General features: G+C 38.9%; 1 protein-coding gene across 6 annotated transcripts in view; it reads right to left on the bottom strand.

Moving 5' to 3' along the window:
* The window catches only part of SNTG1 (syntrophin gamma 1), a 510,494-nt gene that overhangs the window by 152,940 nt on the left and 331,938 nt on the right, over positions 1-25,616 (bottom strand). For all 6 annotated transcript variants that reach the window (XM_039525348.1, XM_039525349.1, XM_039525353.1 and 3 more), the window contains 2 exons: positions 5,286-5,388; positions 3,852-3,934 (listed from right to left, as the gene is read on the bottom strand). In XM_039525348.1, the coding sequence (XP_039381282.1) occupies positions 3,852-3,934; positions 5,286-5,388 (186 nt within the window). The remainder of the gene's footprint in view (positions 1-3,851; positions 3,935-5,285; positions 5,389-25,616) is intronic.

Here is a 25,616-nt window from a genome sequence, read left to right as displayed (position 1 = left end):
CTGTATGAGAAGAGATTAATAAGACTGGGACTTTTCAACTTGGAAAAGGGACAACTAAGGGGGCTTATGCCTGAGGTCTATAAAATCATGACTGGTGTGAGAAAGTAAATAAAGAAGTGTTATTTACTCCTTCTCATCACACAAGATCTAGGAGTTCCATTATTCTGAAGTTATTTATGAAAGACTTGAAATACACTTTCTTTTGTTTATCATTTTTATGGTGCAAATATTTGTAAAAAAAAATTAAATATAAGGTGAGCACTGTACACTTTGAATTTTGTGTTGTAATTGAAATCAACATATTTGAAAATGTAGAAAACATCCAAAAATGTTTAAATAAATTGTATTCTGTTATTGTTTAACAGCACATTTAATCACAATTTTTTAATTGCATGATTCATTGCAATTAATTTTTGTTAATCACTTCAGAGCCCTACTCTATATAGATACTTTTGTATGATGGTGAGGATGAAAATGGTACCTCTTCGCTAGGTTAGATCCTTCATACAACTGACACTATAGGTATCTTATTTTTCTCCATTGCACAAGAAAAGGAGCCAAGAAGACATGCAAGGGAAATCATATGTACTAATGCACATTCAATTTCCACCCCGGGGAGAAAAAGGGTGCTAGCATGTATAAGTTATTAATCTTTTTGTATTTGTCATTTTTTTAAATTTAAAAACATCAATAAAAAAAATTAAACACAAAAAAAGAAAATCTCTTTCACGATTTCACAGGTAGAAGTGAGTGGGACGAAGATGTAATAGCTGAGGTGGTTCTCTGAACCACTGGGTTTTTGACATTCATCCTTCATTAGTTGTGATGTACCATCAAATGGCATTCCATTCAACACACGTGAAGAAAGCTCGTTTAAACCATATTTTTAAAACAAACATATTATATAAAGTATTTATTATTTTACTCTCCAAAATAATTTCACAGTTGGATGCAGCACAAATATTCTATGAAAACCTCTGGTTGAAATTAGACTGCAGTTATTTTGGTACCCATACAACGAAAGTTTCATCCTAGACATGACTAGGTTTAATTTTTTATTGTTAATAATGTTTGTTGAAAATTGGGCAAAACTGGGAAAAAATGTTCACCTTTATGTTGTGCAGTAATGATTCAGTTATAATATTCATGATTTGTGGTCTGTCACAAGGAATTTTTTCTGTTCCCTGATTACACAGCTGTAAAATTTTACATGGGAGAAGAACAGATAATGAATGGTGAATAGCAAATACCTCCTAGTATACATTTCTGAATTAATATAAATCCCCAAAATTTCACAAGTATTTTCACAAATTATTAAACATTTTTATGAAATGAAAGTTATCAAAAAACTTGCAAATCACATAATGCAATCCACTCAAATAGCAGTGGAGCAAAGTTACCAACATTTACTTATGAATGTATTTTTTAATATTCTTTGACCAGCACTAAGACCTGATCCTGAAGTCTGATCCATGGAGGCAGCCTTTTTTGTCAGTGCAGAGACTCAGTGAAGTCAGAGTCCAGCTGACTGTGGCTCTAGGATGGAGTACTCATAAGCACTTATCTTTCCAGTTCAAACTCTGATATTTTATTGCATATGTAGTGGTTTATAACATTACTGGTAATATCCTGTATTAGTTATAATGGATAATTCCAGGTGGAAGTTCTTGCTTATCATAAGAAGCCCACCTAGGAGTTGTTTGATACACCTCAAAAAGAATATTACATGTCAAATACCACCTTCCAGGACTGTATAAAGTGACCATCACTTTGTTTTTTCCTGCATTTAAAAAAAGCATCTTACATTCATGTGTTAAAGTCTTTTCCTACATTGTGAAGAAAGTGTACCATACTCTCCAAAGGTATTTCTGAATATAAATCTGAATATTTATCTGTAGATGTTCATCTTAAAATGACAGTTTGCCATTATACTATCACTTTTGGTTAGAATTTGTGATGCTAATTAATGAAATTTAAACTACACCCCTTTTAAGAAACAGGCAAAACGGTACACTTAAATATTCCACTTTATGAAAGAAAATCTTCATTTGATTGTACCAGAAAATGAGTGACAATGAAAGCATGGTTTGAGTTCAATTGAAGGTTTGGGAGAAGGTCCAGAAGAGTTCTTATTTTATTTGAATAAGTTTACCTAGCTCTAATTACTAAGGTCACCAAATGTAAGCTCAATTGACTTGGCTACAGTCAGTGCACAGCAAGCCAGGGTGTGAATGTATAGTGCTGTAGCCTGTTGCTCACTGACAGGCCATGTGGACCCTTGTACTGTACACTAATGTACTTCAGTTTGAAATAGCAGTATGTCAGACTGCACTATAGAACTTTTAGTGTGCAGTAGCAGCGTCCACACAGCATGTGCGGCAGGCTAGAGTGCTGTACATTCACACCTTGGCTTGCTGAGCACTCAATCTCATCACAGAATTATAAAGTACATACATAGGGGCCAGACACTCAGCTGGTATAAACTGTCATAGCTTCATTGACCTCAAATTGAGAATTTGCCTCATTATCTCCACCATTCCCGTCCATGTCCCATTTTCTGCACTGGTGAGTCACAAAGGGGTTTCTGTAGAAGGGAGAAGATTTTACTTAACTGCTTTCTGTAACCAGAAGTTTTTCCTGGGCTCAGCAGCTCTCTTCCACACCCCACTTAGCTCAGTGTAGGGGGCCAAGTGACAGATATCTATGTTTCAGGCTTAGCAAGAGAGATGAGATGGGGAAATGTAGTTTTGGGTGACATTTCTTTTATGTGGAATTAGGTGGTTGGTTTGCTTTCTTGGGGAGGGGTGCAGAATTTAGTAGTATTTTTAATTATTTTCAAGGGATAGGCTCTATTTTGATGTGTTAAAATATAAATACAAAGTCAATACCGAAAATGTTCTCTTTTATATATGCTGTTTATGTTTTGTGGGATTATTTTTAGACCTTGGAAACTGTTTGCCCACCCCATGGGAATTTTCAAAAATAATTGTGGGGAGGGGAATCTGGGGAAAAAATGGATTGTGTCAATGAATTTCAAAAAGTTTAATTTCAATTTTTATTTTTTCCTATAAATTTTGAAATGAAAAATCATTTTGACCCCCAATCGGAATGTTTATGTTTCAACAATGTCAAAATGGGATGTTTTGATAGTTTCAAACTTTTTTCAATGTTTTTTTTCAAAACCAGGGAAATTGTCACAATGAACCTTTTCCTTCGAAAAGTTTTAATAGTGACAAATCAGCATTTTCTGGTGAAAACCATTTGATTGACAAATTCCCAACCAGCTGTAATTATTTAATAGTTCAGCAGCATCCAGAGTGACTTTGAAAGTTTTCTTACCCTTACTTTTTAAGAAGCATTTGAAATGCAAGGGGCACAAATGAATTGATTATACAAATATACCATAAGAATGCTCTCTAATTTAAAAATATCTGTTTTCTCACTAGTAGCTGATTAAGGCAGCAATGGAACAGCTGCCAGATCCCCTTCACTAAATATACAACACTGACATTCAATTATATTCTGTATGTGTCTCATGTTAATCATACTTGGCTGTATGTTGTTTCTTTGGGCAGTTACTCTTCAAAAAGAGACAGAAAAAATGGTTCCTAGCTCACTGGTTAATACAGTCAGACACGTTTAATTGAAAATCAGTAGAGGATGCCTCAGAATAGGAGGAGTCAAAAATGTTACAGGTATATTCAAGACTAAAGGGAAACTCTTATTCACCAACTACATCCAGTGTTATTTAGGTGACCCCCATCTTTGTAGATATTTTTCCATGCCTCTTCTGAGATATTATCCATCACCTCATTAATGAGTTAGCACTGGGAGGTAAAATAATCTCTTACCGTATTGTTGGGATGGTAGTTGAGATGCAAACCACTGTCACAGAGGGGAGATGATGTGCCACTGCTTTGGTCACTAGGGACACCTAATAAAAATAGTCATGCATATGTTAGAGATCATATTCAAACAGTTACATTTTTGTCCTAAGCACTGTCATGGGTACAACTAAGCTATTTGTTTCTCTTTTAAGTTGTGAAATATCTACAGACTAATTTTTATGTGTTTGTTATTCAAAATTAGCCAATGAATAACTGACATGAACAATAGTCAACCTATGGATTTTTCACAAAGTATTACTGTGAGCATTAGCTATTTATAATTCACACTCTCATTAGCCCAGTGTTAAGGAAGTGGATTAGGATATGAGGGTTCAATTCCCCACTCTGTTTCACTGTACATTCCAGCCAGTGCCCTATAATAAGCAGGCAAGAGAGTTCTTCCTGGACCTGAGAAACCTTTCTGCAAAACAATCAATGAAACAGCAATGTATCACAGAACATTTTTTTTTGACAAGACAACTTTTTCCAATGGAAAAAGTTTCAAAAATATTTTGATCGGTTCTACTTATGAACAAAAACATTGCCTGTACAAAGTTTGTAAGAAATAAGGAATTGGTCAATGAATTCATGCAAATAAACTGAAATATTTTAGAATAGATTTCATACACCCATACACAAACACACACACAAAATAGGTTTCAGACCTAAAAATATTTTTGTTCTCATAATTAAAAACTAAACGTTATCTTCACACTTTCAGAAAAAAAAGAAGTTGAAAGAAAGCAGAGGTGAATAAAGACATAGTCACACATATACACAGGCACAGATACACTGTAGTTATATACAGTGGTGTACCAAAAATTATAATTTACTATAATTAGAAGCAGGCAGCTGCTTCTATACATCTCTTTCAAATTCCCATTGGGGCTAGTCAACTAAAATTCTGTTGCACTAAAACAAAATACTATTCAGTTGAGGATGTATTAATCTCCAGTTAAAGGTATATCTCCACTAAAGCCCCTGAATGAAATTTAAATTGAGAAGATAAGACTTTAAAATGTAAATGTGCAATCTCAGTTTCACATTTAGAATATATAAACCATTTCAATTTCATTGCCATTGTATGTTTGAAAAAAGGATCTTTAAATACTCTGGGCCCAAACCTTAGCTCGTGTAAACTGGTGTAGCCCTATTGATTTCAGTAATGCTATGCTGATTCACACCAGTTGAGAGCATGGCCTGAAGCAAGGATAGCATTAGCTTGCAACAAATGTCAACACAGCACCTGGTGATATTAAAAGTTCATATTCAGGCCACAAAACTGACTGAAACAGCTCCTGCCAATCACTGACAGTGCACAGGAAATTTGGAAACTAACAGTAGAGGTTCACATGAACAATTAATTGATTTTTCTTTTAGCTAATCACAAATGCTTACACGCACAATCTTCATTCAGAGGCAATTTGAGAAAAGCAGGTGCTCTTTTCAGAAAGGACACTGTTAGGGTCACTTCTTCTCCTGCATTCCGAAGAACTTGAACCTGAAGATTCAATATAGAAGGCATAAATACATTTTAAAAAAAGAGAGTAACAGTTGTAAACAAAACCCAAGTTACCGCTCACAGCTCATATTTGCTCTCTGACTTACTACATGACATATAAAAAAAGAACCAAAACCATGAAGCCTACCACAGTCTATTCTCCAGTGTTCTTAAACAAATTTGTTTTTATCAAGTGCTACTTTGTAAATCTTTCCCATCAATGCACAGAGATTTTATTTGTCTAGCTTCCATGAGCGCCTCAAAAATCTACAGGATTGTGTGTAAATCCCATCCTGCAGCACTGGGTATACAGAAGCAATGATGGTAGGATCACAACATATTAGATGCAGTATCTAAAACTGACTTTGTGACTGTGTTGTGCTGTCATTGTAGACATTTTGTAAATGCAAAAAAGATTATACACACACACGAGAATGAGTTTGTCATCCCATTACACTGTCAATTCATGAACTATGCATTAACCAACAGAATATTTCTGAGTTCTGACAAGTTTCCCATCTTGGGACTAGCTAGCCAATTTCCTCACTAATGGGATGGAAGCGACAGCCTGTAACCATTGGAGAGAGCCCTTGGGTCAAGACCTCCAGGCAGATCTAGTTGTGAATGTCCCCTGGGCCTCCCTCTATGGAAATCCTCCTACTCCCCTCTCTGAACAGAAGACTTATTCTCCTTCTGTCTGTAGTAGGGGGCAACTCAGAGCAGTCACAACCAGAAGTGTAAACTTCCAGGCATTGACTTCAGAATTTGCTTCCTGCTGAAGAGGTGGCCAATGCAAGATAAGGGTTACTGCCCTCTGAAAGAGTGGGCCTTATTCCATCATTCAGCTGGTGTCCAGTGTGAGGAGAGAAGGGGAAACAGAGAAGGGGCTACATACCAGCATAGAAGAAGAGGAGGACAAGCATGGGAGGAGTGAACTCCTCCTGAAACTCACCTTAAAATGCTCATTTAAGAGGTAAAAAGCCACATTTCTAGTGTAACATGAATTGTCTATAGGGTAAATACAGATTATAGATTTTAAGGATAGAAGGGACCATTGGATCATCACATCTGACTTCCAGTATAACACTGACCAAAGAATTTCACTCAGTTACACATACATTGAGCTCAACAACTTATCAGTGACTAAAGCATATCAATCCCATTTGAATGGAAGACAAGAAGAAATGGAGAATCCATCCCTTCCCTTGGTAGTTTGTTCCAGTGGTTAATCATTCTCACTGTTATGCCTCACTTCTAATTTAAATTTGTCTGGTTTTTAACTTCCAGATGGTATAAAAAAAATCCTCAAAATCTGGTCACCCTTTCTAGCGTACTCAGAAAAGGAGGGTTCCCCTACCAGCAAGCCAGAATCTATAGCCTGGTCCTTTGAATATTAACCCGATCCGAATATGTAATGTTTGATGTGGTGTTAATGGTTCATTGTAACTTTGCCATAATACAATATTAAAGTATAAAAAAACCTATCCTCACTAGTAGGGGTGGTTGAAAATTTTCTAGCAGATCTAGCTTTCAACGAAACAACTGGCATTTTGACTAAACAAAATTTGTTGTGAAAAGTGTTTGCTTTCTGTAGAAAATTTACATTTTTTATCAAAAACTGAACACCGGAATACTGGAAAGCTGAATTATTTTGATTCACATATGCTGCCACTGGGTTCAAGGGATATGTAGTTTGGTTGCCTCATGTCCTCATTCTCCTTTATGTTTCAAGCTCCTTAGCCAGACTTCATCTCCCATAATTCACGAGGCCAGGAGACTTCCATGATACCCTTCCATCTCCAAGAGGAGAGACCATGGTGGTTTCATGGGAAATGTAGTTTAACCAAGAATCTCAACCAATAGAGGAGAACAAAACACCAGAACTATAACTCTCATGAAGCAATGAAGCAATTTATTTTCAATTTCAGCTGAAAAAATTGTTTTTTTATTTTTCAATAAAAAGTCAACATTTTCTGTGGAGTTTTATTTTATTTTATTTTATTAATTGATTGATTCTACTCATTAGTAAAATGCCAGGATAGTTCACCACTAGCGCAGGAAATGAATTTTTTGCCATACTGTTCTAAAAGAGATGGGCCAAGTTCAAAAGTAATTTGACTGAGTGGGTGTCACATATAGTGATGAGTACATAACTGACTTTCTGTTTGCTGGCAGCTCTGAACAAAAATTAAACAATTGGTTCAGTTTGAACCAAATCTTTTTTTTTTTAATTTAAGAAGTTCATTTTGTGTCTGAGACAGGACAGGGATTCAAACTGGGTGACCCAGATCTCATGTGAGTTCCCTAACCAGTGGGTTAAAAGTGACAAGGAGCGAGCAGCAGGAGCACTGGTACCACCATCTCCTGCAGATGTTTTCTGAATGGCCAAAATTTTTCATGTCAAATTCACAGCTAATTCTGGGACAACCAAAACTGCATTTTTCACAGATTAAACTATTCATCAAACAAAAATTCATGCAGAAAATTTCACCCAGCTCTAGGCTTCACAGAACATTACTTCCCTGAAAACAGCGGACACTTGAACATAAAGATTAAGGGGTTACTGTTAGAAAGGATTGTACAGCAGAACCTCAGAGTTATGAACACCTTGGGAATTGAGGTTGTTCATAACTCTGAAATGTTTGTAATTTTGAACAGAATGTTATGGTTGTTCTTTCAGAAGTTTACAGCTGAACATTGGCTAAACGCAGCTTTGAAACTTAAGTATGCAAAAGAAAAATGCTGCTTTCAACCATCTTAATTTAAATTTAAAAAAGCACAGAAAGTTTCCTTACCTTGTCAAATCTTGTTTTTAAACTTTTCCTTTATTTTTAGTAGTTTACGTTTAACATAGTACTGTACTTCGTGTACTTGCTTTACTTTACTTTGCCTAATTGCATGCTTCGGTTTCCAAATGAGGTGTGTGGTTGACTGGTCAGTTCATAACTCTGAGGTTCCACTGAATTGAGTAGTTTAGAACTAAAAGGTAGTTTAGGTCTGAGTATTAAAACACTGCACAAATGCCTAGGCATTTACCAATAGGAGCTGAATTCCCACAACAGCTAGTTTATGAGGGACAAGAGCACATTATCTAAGGGGAAAATGCATATTATTTTTTCTCTATGTCTATCCCTAGTGCCATGAAGTTCTGGGTTATGTATGATGTCATACTATTGTGTATGCTGGGCCATCTCATTGGAGCAGAAAGGGATGACTATAACAGGGTTCAAAAAAGAGCTAGATAAATTCATGGAGAATAGGTTCATCAATAGTTATTAGTCAGGATGGGCAGGAGGGGTGTCCCTAGCATCTGTTTGCCAGAAGCTGGGAATGTGCGACAGAGGATGGATCACTTGATGATTACCTGTTCTGTTCATTCCCTCTGAAGCACCTGGCATTGGCCATTGATGGAGGACAGGACACTGGGATGGATGGACCATTGGTCTGGTGCAGGAATGGGAGAGCTGCACTGTAAAGGACCTGGTTACAGCTCCCCAATTCTCTGTTCCATGCATCTCCAGCCATGGCTGTTCTAACCTAGGCTCAGTTGTGTCCAAGCAACCATCTGCCAGCTCAGAACTCATTGATGCTCCTGTTAATTCTATTCAGTCCATGATTCTGTGGCTAGCAAAGTAATGAATTTAAGCTCCTTCTCCTCGTCCTTTTAACATCAAATGAGTAAAATATGGCAAATAGGATGCATTATTATTTCCACAAAATGTTTACAAAAGACCCGATACTAAAGTGGGTAGCAACCTGTTTCCAGAAAATGAAACAGCAGATTTGGATAAATTGGGTCTCTCCTCAAAACATTTGGATCATGTAGCTAAGTATCTAAAGTGTTGGGCATTTACCAGAAATTAACCTGAACCCTTGGTGGGCCGTCCATCTTTAGTATATTCTATGGCGAGACAAAAAGGTTTTTATAAGAACCAGTTCAAATGTCAATCCTTTGTTCTTATGATGAGCTTGAACATTTAAAAGTTATATTTATGTAAGTATGTATTTGGGAAAAGGAGTGTTTGTACAGATGAAAAAAATAAGTTACTGGATTAGGCGCAGATATTTTTTATTCAACCTTCCCAGAGAAGTGGTTGCATGTGGTAAATTTCTTTCCACTAGGATATTCATCACTTCTCATTATATGAACACAGCGAAGGAGAATCCAGCACTTCATCAGTGATGAAGTCACTGATAAGCATTTTATCTACTCTCCCATCCAACCATCATAATGAAGAAAATGGGGACTTACGACACTTTTTGAGTTACTTTCCATGGATTTGTCAGTTATATCTATTGAAGTGATAAATTCGGAAGTGTTTCAAGTTTCCTTTGAAATGTAAGATAAGAGGATATCTTTTGCACAGTACTAGTATATTAACTGATTTCTCAGGCCATCTTAGAACACTCTGGCATTATCACAGTAACGAACTCTTCTGAACCATTGCCAGTAGCTACAGTGCAGTAATTGTAGCATGGTAACGAGTACTGAGCACAGTACTAGGGGTTGTATGCTGCTTTGTGCAATAAGGTACAGCTCAACTGGGAAGCTGCAGTCACTTACAAGGGGTGAGTTTGGCCCTCAGCCCTGGGAGTTCAGGGTTTTCTTATTGGTTTTGCAATAGCTACAACCCGGAACAAATACTTTAACCTCTTTGTGCTTGGGTTTCCACACATGTAAAATGGGGATGATAATTATCCACCTCAGAAGGGTATTGTAAAGTGTTGATTAATATTTGAAAAGTTATTTGAAATCCTTGGGTGAAACATGCAATACATGTGAAAATAATTTAAATTAAGTGCTATAAAATATTGTTTCAGTATGGAATGCATTTCAAATAAATATAGAGTTGTGATTGCCTAAAAGCCTGGAAAATGAAAGGCTGAACATGGCAATATTAAGTTAACACTGGAATAAAAATGGCATTAAAATGGTAATGAACATTTTGCTTCACATAGGAAGAAAAAAGTGGGAAAAGGGAGATGAATGAATTTTTTAAAGATTTTTACATATTATAAATTGTATTTCCTGGTCTTCAAATTTTTTTTAGTAAATATTTACTAGACTATTACCTGATGGCCATTAGTTTCTTTCTCTTCCAATGGTAATTGCTTTACTTTTCAAAATAAAATCATAAAGGGAAAACAAAACTATGATTGTGTAGAAGAAAATAGCTTACAGTGCAGCTGACTTCATTTTGCTATTGCTTAAAAACAACAGGTAGACCTCATCGTCCGTGGGATATGGGATATCTAGGGCTTTATCCCAGGCCATACAATTGGTTTGTTATGTGACACAGGGCTAGTCACTTAACCTGTCTGGTCACCAGTAAAATGTGTATATTACTACCTACCTTAGCTCTGAGAGATCTACTGCTTAATAATATTCTCTCGTATTAGAGAGAGACAAGGTGGGTGAGGTAGTATCTTGTATTGGACCAACTTCTATTGATGAGAGAGATGAGTTTTCAAGCTAACAGAGCTCTTCAGGTCACCTTCCCCTTCACCTTTGTGTTAGCTCGAAAACTCGTCTCTCTCATCAATAGAAGTTGGTCCAATACAAGATATTACCTCACTTACCTTATCTCTCTAATATCCTGGGATCAACATGGCTACAACAACACTGCATCTCTCTATATAGGTCTTTTAAAATGTAGGACTAAACCATAACTCTAAATGGAAGTTTAAAACACTTGAGTAGAGGTATGTGGTTAAATTTTCCAGTAGCCTGGTAAATTCTATACTTCTCCTCCTCCACTCCTTTATATTAACAGTCCATTGATCTTTCTTAGTAAAACTACTCCAACTGTGGACAGAATGCTCATTTTGTGTGTCTTGTTCAAGAACAACCAGCAGTTTAATTGATGAAGGGCTATCTAGTCCATAATGAATTACCTTCATTTAACCCAGAAAGTGGTTATTTTAAGAAACACCACTCCTGTAATAACCATACAGCTGAACTACCAAAGAAGCCAAGTTTATATATAAATATTTCACATAATCCCTTGGGCCAAATTCAGATCACCTTAATTCGCATGTGTCAATTGGAAAAGAGGTTTCCAAGTGGGGTGCACTAGTTGTGTCCTACCACACCATTTCTCATTCCACCTGTGCAGTAACCAGAAATGTGGTTCTAGGGCAAAGCCTATTGTCCTGCATATGATCAGGCCACTGTAGTAAATACACTCTTTGATTTGGTCATGTTAACACCAATTCAGATTACTTAGCATAACTTGTATAGCATAGTGAGCTCCGCGTGGAGGTTTAACCAGGTTAAAGTACAGATCACACAAGAAATGCACTCTTTTTGTTAGTGTTGGTCACAGTTCATCTACCATAACACAGAGAATGGCCTGAATTTGGCCCATTCTCTATAACATAAGACTAAGGCAGCAAAGGTTGGTTTTTTGTTTATTTTTAAAGCCACACAAAACCTGTTTAAAAAAAATAAATTATTTCTTTCAACAGTGTCACCTAGAAAATGTATCAGAGGGGTAGCTGTGTTAGTCTGGATCTGTAAAAACAGCAAAGAGTCCTGTGGTACCTTATAGACTAACAGACATATGCTCCAATACGTCTGTTCGTCTATAAGGTACCACAGGACTCTTTGCTGCTAGAAAATGTAGTTAACCCAGTTTAGGATTCTGTATTTTTATCAGTGCACAGTGTTGTTATGCATCCTTAACCAAAGTAAAAGAAGCTGTCAGTTTGCAGCAGACAACAGGCCAAACTAATGCACCAACAAATAGTTGATGCAGGAATGGGAGAGCTGCACTGTAAAGGACCTGGTTACAGATCCCCAATTCTCTGTCTCATGCATCTCCAGCCATGGCTGTTCTAACCTAGGCTCAGTTGTGCCATCTGCCAGCTCAGAACAAATTGGTGCTCCAGTCAATTCTATTCAGACCATGATTCTGTGGCTAGCAAAGTAATGAATTTAAGCTCCTCCTCCTTTTAACATCAAATGAGTTAAAATATGGCAAATAGGATGCATTATTCTTTCCACAATTTTTTTACAAAAGACCCAATACTAAAGTGGGTAGCAACCTGTTTCCAGAAAATGAAACAGCAGATTTGGATAAATTGGGTCTCTCCTCAAAACATTTGGATCATGTAGCTAAGTATCTAAAGTATTGGGCATTTACCAGAAATTAACCTGAACCCTTGGTGGATCATCCATCTTTAGTATATTCTATGGAGAGACAAAAAGGTTCTTATGAGAACCATTTCAAATGTCAGTCCTTTGGCTAACATAAACGTGACCATTTGTAATACAGTTTTATTAGAATATGGTTTGAAATAAAGCTTAAGACGAGGCCAATATAATAATTGAAAGTAGCAGTCTAACGTTGCATTTGTGTTCAGAACCTTAAGCACACGATAATGTTACACAAACAAGCAACTCTAATTTGAAAAGTGATGACAATTTAGTGATTTCTAGCCCCATCTGCATTTCTTTTGCGGCCTTTTTTCAGAGCTCTAGGATGGACATTGACTGCCTGTGGAGTTTATCTGTTTGGGTTTTCTTTTTCTGATCTCCTGTTCTGGCATTATTCCCATTTCCTTTAATCCTCAGGCAACTGCAGAAGTGTCCTCAGATTCATTTATCTTCCTCTGACAACTTCACTGGGAGAAGCAGGTCCATTAAGTCACTGAGATCACCCAAGGGGTGCAATCATCAAACTGAGTACCCCAATACAATATGAGAACACAGAGCAGGATGTTGAAGGCATGTCTGTGATGGAATACACCCTTGTAGTCACAGCCTACACACTACTGTACTAATCTTTATGCAAGGAATGCCTTGCAAGGTATGATTTTAAAAAAAACCCTCAATTTGTTGGTCAGTATTGTCTTGATAAAATGTGTGGCAACAGGGTAAAATATGCAGTTATATAAAATTACCCCATATGATGTTATTAACACATGTTCCATACCCCACAACTCTGTCCAGGGAAAAGACAAGTCTGTCTTGAATGAAGGAGTATATGTTTGCCTTAATTTGCATTTAAGCAATAAACAAAATCAAGCAGGAAGGGAAAACAAAGGAAGCTGAAACAGGTAAAAAAAAGTAAACAGCAGGGAACATCCTTCCACACAGACTCTTTGACTACTAACTCCCAGCTGGAAATGTTTTTCAAGAGGGGCACGGAGACTACAAAAATAAGGGGCAAACACCCCAGGACACACATCTCTCTCTCTCTCTCACTGTCTGTCTCTGGCATCGCACCTAAGACAACAAAGGAGTCACTGGACTCCAGGGTGGGGGTCCTGACATAAAGAGTTTGGACAGTGACCTTTCTAGAAGTATGTCGTGAGAAATGTTGCTTGACTCTAATATAGTTTGTTAAATTAGACAATAGTAAGCATTTTATATTCATTTTTCTCGTAAACATTTCTGACTTTTATGCCTCATCACTTAAATCTATTTCTTTGTAGTTAATAAACTTGTTTCAATGTTTCCTCTAATCCAGTGTGTTTAAGTTAAGTGTCTGGGTAACTCCATTAAAGGTAATAAACTGGCTTATTATTCCCTTAAAGCAGTGGTCCCCAACCTTTTTGTGGCACATTCATGTTTTCAGAAGAGTGTGGCGGGCGCCAACAATTTTTCAAGGCTTATTTTGTATTTGTACATTAAATAATACAAAAAACATCATATTTAATATTACATAATATTACATAAGATAAAAAGGGTAATTTTAGATGTAAAAGGTATTAATTAAATTATTCAGCAATTACTCTTTCACCTTACCATGTGAATTTGCTCTTTTTTATCTACCTGTAAGAAAAACTAAGGAGTTTTTGCAAAATGAATATCATAAACAGTTTTCATCTTATTTATCTTTAAAAAGTAAAACATTGTTGAACTGCTGGTCCAAATATATTTGTTATTCTTACTTTAACAAAGAATAAAGCCTGCAGCCCCGGAGTTCTCTGTCCCTGGCAGGTGCGGAGCTGCGGCTTCTCTCCAGCTTCGAAGCCGAAGATAAGCTACGGCCTGGCACCTGCCGGGGACAGAGAACACCGGTGCCCGCAGCCTGCAGCCCCGGAGAAGCCGCAGCCCCGCGCCTGCCAGGGACAGAGAATGCCGGCGCCTGAAGCCCTGGAGAAGCCGGAGAGAAGCCGCAGCCCCGCACCTGCCAGGGACAGAGAACACCAGTGCCTGCAGGCTCTGGGCCCTGGCAGGCATGGGGCCGTGGCTTCTCTCCCCTGCTGGGCACTAGGCGGGCGCACATAAGTGCCCTGGTGGGCGCCATGGTGCCCACGAGCACCGCGTTGGGGACCACTGCCTTAAAGGAATAACAGACTTAATATATTTGTCCTGTCCAGGGGAGGGCTGGGCGGTACAGAACATACATTTCTGGGGGAAATCTGGGAATGGGATGTGTGTTGGCATCACCCTGCAGTATAACCAAGGCTGGTGATAGCCAGAGTGTAACCCAAGTGTCGCTGGTGGGCTGCAGTTACACACAGACACTCAGGGTGTGGCTAGCATGCTGGAAGGTTGTTTGTGATCACCCCACATGGAAACTACTTCAGCAAGGCATAGTATGGCATCCAAGGTTGAAGAGCAAGGGTGACAGTCCCCGCATTGGTCTGAATTGTGCCCTGGTATGTCACAATGCCTCAAGCAGCTTACACAACAGCCTGTATGATGAACAGACCCACCTCAATAAACCCACCAGAACAGAATAAAAAAGTAGTAGATACACAAACTCAAACCCCCTCCATTGGTGTAATGTAAATAACTTCCCTGGAACTGTGGAGGACCTATATTGACCTGTTGGGGTAACGTTAGAGGGGTATTCCAAGTTCCTAGAGATTGCCTCCCCCCACTTCAGAGGGAAACCTATTGGAGCCAACAACAACTGGCATGGTCCTAGTTAAACAGGAGAGGAGCACACACTGAGGGAATGCCAGGGTGTCCCACCCCTTCAGCGCCTTTAGCCAGTCACTGGCAAGCTTGGAGAAGAACAGAGGTAACTGAACCCTCTTTCTCACTTTTTATTAATGTAAACCTTAACCTGTGTCACTTGGAGCATCTTTTTGCTGAGTTCCAGAGTTGTAGAGATGGTTTTTCCTCTCATACCCTGGAATGGCTCAGTCTGACCCTTCTGGATGCATTAAGAGTTGTTGCCTCTGAGGTGTGTGAGCATTCCTTTGTGCAGCTTTACCGGAGAACATGGGCCTTCAATCACTGCTCCAGGGGTGTGAGAGTCTCAGCTTCCATGATTTGAAGCAGATGAGGCCCACAGGCAATGCTCCACTATGGATGAAGAGTTGCAGGAGGAGTGTAGCGGGAAGACATACCCTTCATCCCAGATGGAGGAGCAGAGTAGGATGGGGAGATCTCAATGGATGGGAACCCAGATCCTAGCTGGGACCATTCCCTTTGCAGCTGCTGGTGAGTCAGATGGGCACATCCCCTTCTCCCTTATACAAGAAGCACATGGGTAAGACTCAGAATTTGAGTCTGGGGACAGTAAAACTACAGCCTAATTAAGGCTGAATTGGAGGATAGAGTGTCCCTGGGCCCCTACCCCTTAGCCTGCTACTAGTCCAGTGTAGGCCCCATGGTCCCAAAGATGAGGTTCACCCATTACCAACAGGAGGGGAAGGGATGTGAAGAATGTCTTGTTCCATTATGTAGCTACTCAGGTCCTTCCACTCTTGGCTGTGATGACTAACATCCCCTGCTCAACAAGGGATGTGGGGTAAATTGGCTAAACCTTTGGCCCTGGTTTCACAAAGACTAGGCAGCCCTCCAGAAAAAAAGTTTCCCCCCATCCCCAGCCAGATAGACAATACTATCACAGGCTTGGGGTGAAGCCTGTTTCTCAGCAGGCCATGGAGCAATCAGGGCAGGAGACACACACTCATCTCCAGTTACCAGCACACCCCCTGGGGTCATATACATTGTACCTGTCTCTGATGACATACAAGTAGGAGACATGGGAGCCAATGCTCTGAGATCTTTTGGACTGATTGACTTCTTGGGATGCATTTAGCAAAAAAGGTAGAAAATAAAAAATATGGAAAGCGGAGTTTATGGATTTATTCACCCTACTTTTTTGTGAGGTTCAGGCAGAGGACACTTTAAAGAGAAAAGAAAGATGATGACTAACCCTGCAGACCTAAGGTAGCTCTGATCCTTGGTAACCGGGCTGTGACATTTTGCATATATGCAAGCACAATTTGTGAGATAAACCCTGAGAGAAGTGTTAACTTGTTCTAGCATGAGGACTTAATAGCCAAAAGCTCATGCTTCGTACAGGGGTGTAACCTGGTTAAGATATGATAAAGAATTTAGACAGAAGGTGGAAGAGGAGCCAGAATTGCCATGGAATTAAAAGACCAGGACCTCTGGCTGGAGTATATTGCTCCTTATAATTGTGTCCAGCTGGCTTCTACAGACAGTGGGTTGTCAGTGCCCATACTACAGGCACTAAGATAGTTTGTTTTGCATTTAATGGTTGGAAGTGTTTGTGTTCAACACCACTGTAGGAAGTGTGGGGGTCTGCATGGTGCCCTCCTTTGCTATAGAGGCAATAGAAAGGCCCCATAAGGTGGTAAGAAAGGAAGTCAAGAAGGGTCCAATACTTCAGCAGAGCCAGTGGGGGATGTAGCACTTATGGGAAAAGGCCTCCTTTCTCCAGTTAAATCATGAGCATTATAGACTATTCTAAAAGGATGGACATGACTTATTTATTAAATGGATTTTCAGCTGATTTCCAAATTCTATAGGAAGGAGCAAGGTGTCACATTTGGGCTGATGATTTCAGATCTGTTAAAGGATTTGAGCCTGTAGTGCAGGACAATATTTGAGCAGAGGTTGCAGTGAAGAGAGTAGCAGGACCATTCTCAAGCCTTCCAAAATGCCAGACATTTCTATTTCTCCTTTAAATGAGATACCAGAAAAGGTCAAGGGACAACACAGGATTATCCATCACTTATCTTAAGCCGGGGCTGCTCTGTAAATGATTATCAATCTGCAATTAAGTTCAGTCTGATATTCCTTGTTTGATGCCACCATAGCCATGGTTGGAGTGTGGGGTCCTGGTGCTTTTGGCAAAATGTAAGATCAAGTCTGTACTCAAGTTACTTCCTGTGCACTCCAGAGACTTTAACTTGCTGGGTTTTGAGGATCATTACTATTTCAATAAGGCCAGAGAACGGGGTGGTTCAGGCCATTATGAAGGACATTATGTTCTTGAATTAGTTTTCCCAATATTAGTGGCAGTCACTATTTGGGGGGAGATATTCACGAATAAAAGTTTTGTTTCTGGTGTGACAACCAATCTGTTGTTCAGATAGTGAATGGACAGCCAGTTAAGTCTACTTAATTACCCAGTTTGTACTTGCAAATCGAAGCAGCTTCTATTAAGGTCACATTTAAAGACACCCACTGAAAACATCAACCTCTGTGCAAATCAGGTAATGTGCACTAGTTGGTGGATAATAAATGACTGCAGGTTTGCTTATAAGGTATCATCACAGTAATGGCATGTTGGCCAGAGATGAATGAGTGAGTTCATGCAGTGAAAGGACGACAGTTTATTAATACTTAACAATGATTGAATGCAAATATAATTCACAACGGAAGTCCACAAAGAGACATGCAACCACTTTTTAGGTACACCCATTCCAACAGATAATTAAAAAGTCCAGCAAATGAAGTTGGGTATATATTATATATGCTAGTTTTTTCTAAAGGAGCAACTATTTCTAAACTCACCAATGAACAGCCTGCAAAACTTAGTGAAGTACTTATTGAGATAAATCTTTCAGACAGCTCAACCCTTTCAATTAAGTAATATTATACACCTCAATCAGCATTACAAAGTGCAGTAATATTTCAAAACATGATAGCAATACACCTATGATTACTGATTAGTTGCATGTTTATGCTCTCAACATTAATTTAGAGATGTGTCAGCAAAAAAGAACATTGCACACAAATGAGAATAAGAGTTTTGTAAAACAGAAGCATGAAAAAATGTTGTGACAGCATTTTCATGCTCCTCTCTTACTAATGCTTGACACCATTAATAAATGTCATCCCAAAGAACATTGCTGTAATCAGACAACGCGTTCCCAGATCATGTACTCTAGCTCCTAACTCTGAGTTGCTAAATACTGTATTCCCTGGTCTCCAAAGTATTTCAGACCATATACAGGCCATCAGCTCCATATGGAGATTATGAAAACCAAGGAGTTTAAAAGTTATGTATTTAGATTCTGGTCTGCAAGAAACTCCATACCAAAGGGCACCTATCCAAAGCACCCTTGGCATAAATTTGAACCATATGTTTAACTGCAATAAGAACCGGAGAGTTACAAAACAAAAGTCACCCAAAACAGCAGCCTTCCCCAGCACACACCATTTAATCATTGAGTTAAGAGTAACTCTTTAAACCCCTCACCACACTTTCCCAGCAGACATAAATACCACTCTCAATGGCCGTAAGTCTGCTGTCAGGGAGGGATAGCTCAGTGGTTTGAGCATTGGCCTGCTAAACCCAGGGTTGTAAATTCAATCCTTGAGGGGGCCATTTGGGGCAAAAATCTATCTGGGGATTGGTCCCACTTTAAGCAGGGGGTTGGACTAGATGACCTCCTGAGGTCCCTTCCAACCCTGATAGTCTATGATTCACCAATGCCCAGTCATACTGACATGTTTTGCACCTTGCCAAGAAGGTCAAAAACTTCAGGTGATTTTGGATGACCTTGGCAGGGGCCAGAGGGGGAGGTGGAAACCATTTCAAAGGAAAGAGGTCCTTACAGAGAACAGTTTGTCAGCAGCTCCTTTCTTTTATAATGAGGGGGATGGGGTTCAAATGAGCTTCTGCTGTGGCAGGCAGTTTGACATGGGCAAAGAGGCAGGACTTGAGACATTTAAAGTTTTATAGGTCATAACCAACACCTTATACTCCACCCAGAAACAGTCAGGCAGCCAGCGCAGGGATAGGATACAGAGGGACCTAGACAAATTAGAAGATTGGGCCAAAAGAAACCTGATGAGGTTCAACACAGAGTCCTGCACTTAGGATGGAAGAATCCCATTCACTCTTACAGACTAGGGACTGAATGGCTAGGTAGCGGTTCTGCAGAAAAGGACCTAGGGGTTACAGTGGACGAGAAGCTGGATATGAGTCAACAGTGTGCCCTTGTTGCCAAGAAGGCTAATGGCATTTTGGGCTGTATAAGTAGGGGCATTGCCAGCAGATCGAGGGACGGGATCATTCCCCTCTATTCGACATTGGTGAGGCCCATCTGGAGTACTGTGTCCAGCTTTGGGCCCCACACTACAAGAAGGATGTGGAAAAATTGGAAAGAGTTCAGCAGAGGGCAACAAAAATTATTAGGGGGCTGGAGCACATGACTTATGAGGAGAGGCTGAGGGAAATGGGATTGTTTAGTCTGCAGAAGAGAAGAATGAGGGGGGATTTGATTGCTCCTTTCAACTACCTGAAAGGGGGTTCCAAAGAGGATGGATCTAGACTGTTCTCAGTGATACCTGATGTCAGAACAAGGAGTAATGGTCTCAAGTTGCAGTGGGGGAGGTTTAGGTTGGATATTAGGAAAAACTTTTTCACTAGGAGGGTGTTGAAGCGGTGGAATGGATTACCTAGGGAGGTGGTGGGATCTCCTTCCTTAGAGGTTTTTAAGCTCAGGCTTGACAAAGACCTGGCTGGGATGATTTAGTTGGGAATTGGTCTTGCATTGAGCAGGGGATTGGACTAGATGACCTCCTGAAGTCCCTTCCAACCCTGATATTTTATGATCACAGAGCCCTGGTAATGCATACTGGCACTGCGAGATCCTGTTTAGTAAACTTGCTACTACATACTGCAACAGTTTGTTTCCGGATCAATTTAAAGTGAAGCCACACATAGGCCGTACTGCAGTAATCCAGATTGAAGTGACTAAGGCATGAACAGTAGTAGCAAGGTCCTCATCTGAAAGAAATTGATGTAATTGCCTGGACAGCTGCAGATAGAAAAATACTCTTGGCTGTTGATGCAAAATTATGATCTTATAATAAAGGGTATTCAACATAGTGTCCAGATTCTGCACAGGAATAACAAAGGGTGGGAAAACACCCTCAGCAAAAGGGGCTGGGGAGCATCAGCCTTACCATACTTTTAGTTGCTTCCAACAACTATCTGGACTGGAGTTTCAGCCTGCAAATTCTAGTCCATGTTCCAGTCTCTCCCAAACATTGGGCTAGAGTAGCTTTTCATTTTTTTCATGAATGTGCTAAACTATCTGCTAAATTTACCAAATATTTTCTGACCAGATGTGGACTTTCCTTCTCTTGGTACATGCATACAGCACAGTTCCAAGGCCAGAATTTTAGCCTTGGGTTAAAAACAAAACAAAAACAAAACCAGTAGTGTTTGGTTCACGATTCACAACAAAGAAATTATTCACTGAATTTAGCTCGTCTATGGCTGTTCATTCTTTGTCCATCAACAGAACACAATTTACAAATGTATTTTCTGTTCAAAATTATTCAAAGGTTTTATGTGCATATATTTCAGCCTCTGGAATGCTCACCGGCTTTTCGCTTCATGTATGGCAATGGGTATTTCATATTCACGATTAAAAATGTGTACCATTTTGATTGGACACTCAAATCTGTTCCATGACTGGATAGGCAAAGCTCTTCCAATCAGATTTCTTGTGTGAATACTTGAAATTATGAATTGAAAATTCATTTATTGTGAATTTCTGCAATATTTAATATTTACAGTTTTGGTGACTGTTCCCGCTGAATTAAATTTATTTAAGAAATCCTGAATACACACACACACACACACACACACACACACACACACACGTACGTGAGCATCGAGCTTGATAGCCAGCTAGTTACCAACATGTAATCAAATCTAATGTATAATACTGTATGGTGTGCTGTGTAGGACAAGGATAATATACAGTGCTGAGACTAATCAACTAATAATCTTATTTTATACATTCTGGTGAAAGGCTAACTGTCAGAAGAATTAAATACTTACTAGACATGTAAAGACTACACATTTCTCTGTTCAAAAGAGATGTGCACACATTCATAAAAGGGAATTCTATCAGATTGCTCCTATCACAAATATAGGTGTCACCAGTAGAAAAACACAAATAATTCTTTGCCCATTTTCATGGAGTTTCATAAGAATTTGATTATGAGAATTTCCAGTGCCTGAAATTTTAATGAAAAATTAAGAAATGAAGAAGAATGTACCCAGTTACTGTATCTATGCCAGATATGAAACAGAATTTTAGGATAGCATCTAATTTATTTTACCCTCTTCTGCTCCATATCTGCTTCCAGTATTACCTCCTGCACTGCTTAATGAATGCGTGGTGGTGCACAGTAGAACCTTAAGAACATTTAATGTGTCCTAATTATTTTGCTGATTAACTAAGGACAATCACGGAAGAAATAAACACTTGGCTCTTCCATACAGACTCTTTTCAAAGGATTGTAAAACACTAAACATTAGGGTGAAACTCAAACTTGTGTAGAAATCCCGCACAAGGACATTGTGCTTCTGAAGTCCTCCTGTTGCGCTCATTTGAGTGACGACATAACCCTTGTTCTGGCCCTCTGCATAGGTGAGCGTTACCCATTAAGCCTCACAGTACCCCTGTGAGATGCTGTAGGTAAGTATATATCCACAGGCTCTTGTGGTTAGAAAAAATAATGCTAGTAGATCTTTATACATCATTGTACAAACAGGAAACATATACAGAGAAGTTAACTGATTGCCACATGTCAAACAGCAAGACTGACAGAACAAAGAATGCCACTCAGATCCTCTGCCTTCCAAGCCTGATTCTCCACATTAACAATTAGACTGAACTTCCTCTCAAGAGACATACACAAACAACACTCATAACTGGTAACTTGCTAATCATTCAGTTCTAAAATTGATACTAAGAAGAATCTAGTAGAAAAAAGTATTGAGAATGTTTAAGAAAATCAGATAACAAGGTCCTTGTTGTGGTTGAAACTCAGTTGTAAATTATTTTTCTCACCATAATTTTCCCAAATTAGCATAAAAATATAAACTTCTGAAATCCACTGGTTCACAATGTTTTAATTTCTCTTTCCAAAACGAGATTACAGGTGTCAGAGATTGTTGAAAGAACTATCACCATCATCTTAAAGAATTCAGCTAGTCAGTCTCAACAGCTATCAACATTATTTAAATCAAATAATATAAGTTCTAGCCTTACTTAAGTTAGTAGCTATAATAGATACACTTTCTACCAATAGTCTATACTTAAACATCATAAAACTACTGTCCCAGCAGAGGTGAAAAGTATGGGGTGATAATACCAATGTTCTGCAACTGATATGGGGTTAGGCCTTATCTGAGGCCAAGATAAAATGTATAATATCTCGGTTTCTGGACATCCAAATCCAGATATCAAAATTCTATAGAAATGTAGGTTTTCTTCCATTTAGGACTAAGAACTATGGTGAGACCACATCACTTCCAATTCAAATATTGATCAGGTGACAAATCTGAGGAACTGTCCCTGGTTGAGGTGTCAATAGAGGAGGTTTTGGAACAAATCAATACATAATATATATATAATAGTCACCACGACCAGATGGTATTCACCCAAGTATTCTAAATGAACTCAAATATGAAATTGCAGAATTACTAACTGTGGTATATAACCTATCACTTAAATCAACTTCTATATCAGATGACAAGAGGATAGCTAAATGTCAGACCATTTTTTTTATACAAAGGCTCCAGAGTGGATCCTAGCAGCTATAGGCCAGTAAGCCTAACTTCAGTACCAGGCAAATTGGTTGAAATTATAGTGAACAACAGATTTATCAGACACATAGGTGAACACGATTTGTTGGGGAAGAGTCAATATATAAAGGGAAATCATGCCTCAACAATCTACCAATCTCAAGATAGTTAAGTCCAAAACAGACTACAAAGGGTTACAGAGTGATCTCACCAAACTGGATTACTGGGCTAAAAAATGGCAGATGAAATGCAATGTTGATAAATGCAAAGTAATGCACATTGGAAAATATAATCCAAAGTATACATACAAAATGATGGGATCTAAATTAGCTGTTACCACCCAAGAAAGAGATCTTGGAGTCAACATGATTAGTTCTCTGAACACATCTGATGAATGTGCAGCAGCAGTCAACAAAGCTAAAAGAATGTTGGAACCATTAGGAAAAAGATAGATAATAAACAGAAAATAGCATATTGCCTCTATATAAATCCATGGTACTTCCACACCTTGAATACTGCATGCAGCTCTAGTCATCCCATCTCAGATATATTAGAAATGCACTTCTCAGTACGTTTTCCAACAAAAAATATGAATGGTAAGGAACAGCTTCCATATGAGGAGACATTAAAAAAGCACGGCTCCCAGCGCTGTACATTATTCCCCACAGGGAGGTGGAGTACGGACAGCGCTGGGAGAGCTCTCTCCCAGCGCTGGCGCTTTGACTACACTTAGCACTTCAAAGCGCTGCCGCGGCAGCGCTTTGAAGTGCAAGTGTAGCCAAAGCCTAAGTCTCTGACTGCCAGATGCTGGGACTGAAAAACAGGGAATGGATCACTTGATAATTGCCCTTTTCAGTTCATTATCTTTGAAGCATCTGGTATTGGCCACGGTCAGAAGACAGGATACTGGGTTAGATGGACCATTGGTCTGATCCACTATGGTCATTCTTATGTTCAAAGCTTCTTTGGAAAATAGTATCAGAGGGGTAGCCGTGTTAGTCTGGATCTGTAAAAGCAGCAAAGAGTCCTGTGGCACCTTATAGACTAACAGACGTATGGACTCTTTGCTGCTTCTTTGGAAAATGTGTGCTATACTTACCACTGAATAGCAGCAGATAAAAACATTTACGGAAACTGAAGAAACTAGAGAAGAAATTCCGCTTTGAGTTCCACTGGTCTTCTTACAAGTTTTGCACAATCTCCAATACAACCATCAACATTTTGCACACCAGAAAAGTGCTTAACAAGATGGAATAGGTGAATATAATTTAGTTTACACAGATCTAGAAAAGACAGCTAAATGTTTCCTAATGTATCCCACCAGATATTATGGTGGTAGATACTAAACCCTTTAAACTGAACTAAACTAAAACAGAAGCTTATATAGAGAGCTGTATTCCAAAGTCAGGAAAGCTTGGTTATAAATAAAGTGAAAATTCATGAATTTTACCAGCATTATGATAATGTAGGTACACAACTGTCTATCTTCCACTAGCCCATAAAGAGAGATTTCTTATTTTAGGCACAATTTCTGGGACCATTCATAAGCAATTCCATGACTCTATCCACCCATCTGAGGCATCGGCAGCAGCATACACTGCTAACGAGGAAGTGCTGAAAGTTGTACATTTTTCTCAAACAGACATTTCAGCTTCTTTGAATGTTCTCAGCAATATCTGGAGAAAGTTTAGATCACTTTCCTGGGCCTTAAACATGTCTTCTTCTCAGCAGACAACGATAGCTAAATAACAAAACATACTTAAGGATTCTCACCTCAAAACATCCACCACTTAATCTACTATTTTAATTCAGGAGCTCTCTACTTTTTCATAATCTGGACCATATTTTCATACACAGATTGCCTGTGACACCTACCCTCACATACGCAACTGCATAACATCCGTATGGCAACTACAACCGCTTATGTAGAATAGTAACATTAGAAAAGATATTCATGTATTTTAGCTACCTTTTAATGCAGTTTAGCCCCTGGAAACAATTAGAAGAAGCTAGCACCACATGACTTGCCAGCTCTTTGTAGACCACTAGCAACTGCTCAGCAGATTGCCAATGGTCCACAGAGCACAGTTTGAGAACCTTAGTTCAATCGTACATGTTTTCTTGACAGTGAATGCAGGTGACAACCCTGTTGGGAAGGTCAGCAGCACTCATTTATGCCACTTTCAGAAAACTTGAGACACTTTTCTGAATCCAGCAAAAGGTCCAAAATCCAATGAATTTAGGATATATGTACATACATACCCAAAGAAACTTTCCTATTGCATGATTAAATATGTTCTTGATTACAAAATTGTAACCAAAAGCAAAATCCTCTAGGTGCCACTAAAATAGTCAATATTGAAAGTATCATTAGGCTCAGTTATCTCACTCAGCAAGGTATTGAAGCATTACGTGAAGAAAATGAGTGAATGCTAAATAATGAGTAAG

This window comes from Mauremys reevesii, linkage group 2 (genome assembly GCF_016161935.1).
Source record: "Mauremys reevesii isolate NIE-2019 linkage group 2, ASM1616193v1, whole genome shotgun sequence".
NCBI classification, from domain to species: Eukaryota; Metazoa; Chordata; order Testudines; family Geoemydidae; genus Mauremys; species Mauremys reevesii.
This window is presented reverse-complemented; position numbering and strand designations above follow the sequence as displayed.